General features: G+C 39.9%; 1 protein-coding gene across 1 annotated transcript in view; it reads left to right on the forward strand.

The window, feature by feature from the left end:
- Window positions 1-3,582, forward strand: part of CDC27 (cell division cycle 27) — a gene marked incomplete at its 5' end in the record, with an annotated part of 70,562 nt that overhangs the window by 61,623 nt on the left and 5,357 nt on the right. The window contains 2 exons of the mRNA XM_019522921.1: window positions 481-555; window positions 2,934-3,114. Of these exons, the coding sequence (XP_019378466.1) occupies window positions 481-555; window positions 2,934-3,114 (256 nt within the window). The remainder of the gene's footprint in view (window positions 1-480; window positions 556-2,933; window positions 3,115-3,582) is intronic.

Genomic DNA, 3,582 nt, shown 5'->3' on the forward strand with positions numbered 1-3,582 from the left:
GCCCCCCCCCCCCCCGCACCAAAAACATGGCTCAATTGGGGATCTGATCCCAGATCTCCCACAACTGTGCCTCGTGCAGTGTGCCTGTAGCATGGCAGGAGGCACAATTGTTGGTGAAATGCATCAGATCCCATCGCATCTTAATTGAGGGTCTACCAAGAGCCAAAGATTTTACATTTTAAAGTTCTGTTTTTAAGCACTACTTTTCATAAACCCTGTGAGTTACTTAAAAACATATTGTATTATTTGTACAGTGTTGGTTCACAATGAAAATCAACTTTGCTAGGTTAAAATTTATCTTTTATGGTGTCATGGTTAACAAGATAAACTTCCATAGTTTGGGTGGGGGAGGTTTGGAGGGAGGTGAGGTTTTTTTTTTTTTTCTTTTTTAATTGACTAGCTTTATTTGTCTCCATGAGATTGATTTATTACAGCCCTGATTCAAACTTGCTGAGGCTTTTTTTCTTTTCTCCTTTTCAGTCTGCTTTACAAGAACTTGAAGAACTGAAGCAGATCGTTCCCAAAGAGTCTCTTGTTTACTTCTTAATAGGAAAGGTAAAAACTGAGCATAGTTCCATGAAATGCAACTGTAATTATAAGCCCCTTGGATTTCCTTTATTGCATGGAAATGAGCCTACATATTAATTTTTCTTATCACCACAAAGCTGTATCCATTTTGACCAGTCTTCTGAAAGTCCCCAGCAAGTCTCACCATATGTAAACTAGAAACTGTATAAGGATTTCTATTTCTTTTGTTGTTGAAGCTTAATTTTGCAAGCCAGAAGCATCTTTTATACCTGCTATGACTACATTACTGTCAGTTTAACTTTGAAGGACAGCTTGTTCTAAAAACCATGGAAAAGGTTAATGTAAAATACCTCTATGAAAAACAGATGCATGAGTTTGTGTACAGAAACATTGTACCTTTCACTGAAAATGAGACTGCAGTTTCAGAGTTGTGGTCAGTACAGTCGATTGTAGGATCCTACCTAGCATCTCATCTCTGTACAACTTAGGTTAAAGTATAACTATCCCCCTGTATCGGACACGTTCATGCAAATAGATATGTATTTGCAGAGATGTAATCAAACCATTTTTAGTGTCCGTTGAAAATGCTGAACAAAACGTGCAAAATTTTATAGATTTCTGATGCATACAGAGTAGAGGAAACTTCTTGTTTCAGCCAAAAGTTTCTCAAAAACAATTGTCTAGACTAAAGTCCTTTTACTTGGAGACATTGACTAGTAAAGCCTTGCAGAGGTTTTAACTTGCAGACGTAGGGAACCTAGGGGTCTTTAGTGCTTGACCACTATGACATGCTGTAGTGCCTTTCACAATAGCCACTAGCAAAGTGAAGCCCACACAAGTTAAAACTTCCTGCCCTGTGATTTTTTGTTGCTCACTTTGAATCCTTTCATAATGGTCCTGAACTAAGTCTTGGAAATTAGAGGGAAGTCTTTCAGTTTCCTAATGTAGCCACCAGCAGTAAAAGTTGCTGATTGTGTTTAATAAATATGCTTCTAGTTGACTAAAATCTTGTATTTTTATATGCTGCTTAGTGTGTGACTTTTCAAAATGGATGCAGCTTTCTTTTAAATTTGCTGTTTTTTTTTTCTCAGATGTTTTTGCTCTTCCTATAGAGCAGGGATTTATATTGACCTCTCTACCTTTTTTATGCTTCATTTTACTTGCCACTTACAGATCACAAAAACCTTCCTTCTGAAAAATGTAATAAAAGTAATATCCTGATCAAATGCAGAAAAGGGGATTTGCAGATTTGCCTCTAGGTTGTCTTGTCTTTTCTAGATCAATAATTTTATATTAAAAGAGAATGCAATGGTAGAGAAAGGTGCCAAAGTACTTGTTCTGCTGATTAGTCTTTGATAAAGAACATGCAGCAATCACAAATATGCCTCAGCTCTTTTTTTCTTCTTCTAATGTGGACACATACCTGTCTCCTAAGAAATGGCCTGAAATAAATCTGTCTCCTTTAGAACATTACCTAGCTGTTAAATGTCAGTGCCTTTTGGCCCTTATCAAACAGATGAATTTTATGCAATTGTTGATAGTATTCTTTAAGCCATCCAGTACCTTTTTTTTGGCATCTATTTCTATATAAACAGTTACCATATTTTTAAAAATGTAATTTTTTATCTTATTTTTGTTTAAAAACTTGTCTTGGGTCTCTAACATACCAGCAATACTTAAGGGAAAACTATGAATAGGGATCTACTTAATCCGGGATTTTGCAGATTTCAGAGAAACCACAAAATCTGCAATTGTCCACAATATCAAGTTAGTAAAATGTGGCGCCTCAGTGGGCACCAGTGGTCCTTGCAGCCTGCCTAGATAGGGAAGGTGCCAACTGACAGGGCGGCACGAATGGTGGCCGGCAGCCAAGATGGCAGACACCCCCTTGTCCCTCCTTACCCCCCCCAGCCTCTCCACCAGAATCAGTGGCGAGGAGCAGGGTCACATGAAGGGCAGCCAGGATCCAAGATGATGGCTACCCCCTTGTCCTTCCTTCCTCCAGGGCCTCTGCCAATCAGCAGCAGGGACAGGGCTGCCAGGAAATGCCTGTGAAATTGGCTTTTCACGCTGTAACCAAGGCATGAAATTCACAGCCAAACAAAAGAATTTAAGTAGGTCCCTACCTATTGGGTGTGAAACATGGTCATGAAGACAATTGAGACTAGTTTAATTGTATTGGACTTTCTAATGCAGAAACGATTGTCCTGCAGTTGGTCACCTCTAGTAGAGGAGAGCATTCCATGTACTTCCTAATGTTCCATTTAGTCTGCCATTTTTTCATGTGCTGGTGGGACTTCTGAACATGAGTGGCCATTAATCTTGGTTTTGTAAATCGCTATTGGATAACATGTTGTCAAGTAGCAACTTAATAGAAAAGGTAGTGTTAACATTTTTATTTTTAGGTTTATAAAAAATTGGGGCAAACTCACCTGGCCCTGATGAATTTTTCATGGGCAATGGACTTAGATCCCAAAGGAGCCAACAACCAGATCAAAGAGGCTATCGATAAACGCTATCTTCCAGATGATGAGGAACCAATAACTCAAGAAGAGCAGATCAGTGAATGCTATCCATATGAGTCAGGTTTGTATTTCCAGTTCATATTGCAAATAAATGTTTTTTACTAAGAAACCAGCTAATGTTAACTACTAATTCAGAATCCCAAATTTAATAATTGGAATGTGCCATATATCTGTCAACTTCAGTTTTCTTTAGTAATCAACTAGGCTGGGTTCCCTTGTAATAAACACTAGGGGTGCACTGATTTTTAAAGATTTTGGGGTTTTTTTTGACTGATACCGAAAGGCAATTATTAACCAGCCATATTGGCTGATACCAATCCCATTACTGATATGCAGCCCAGCAGCTTGGAGAGAAGCATCCAGCCAGTGAGTCTGTGGAGAGGGGTCGGGGGGTGGGGGGGAGGCGATCAAGGCATGTGCCCCCTGGATTTGCGTGTGAGGTGAGGGCAGGGTGTCTGTTGCAGGCTTGAGGCTAAGGGCTGTACTGGCCTCTTCCTGGCGGGGGGGGGGCGGGGGGGGGGGTACACTT

Source organism: Gavialis gangeticus, unplaced genomic scaffold (genome assembly GCF_001723915.1).
Source record: "Gavialis gangeticus isolate Ggan-Ray unplaced genomic scaffold, GavGan_comp1, whole genome shotgun sequence".
In the NCBI taxonomy this organism is placed as follows: Eukaryota; Metazoa; Chordata; order Crocodylia; family Gavialidae; genus Gavialis; species Gavialis gangeticus.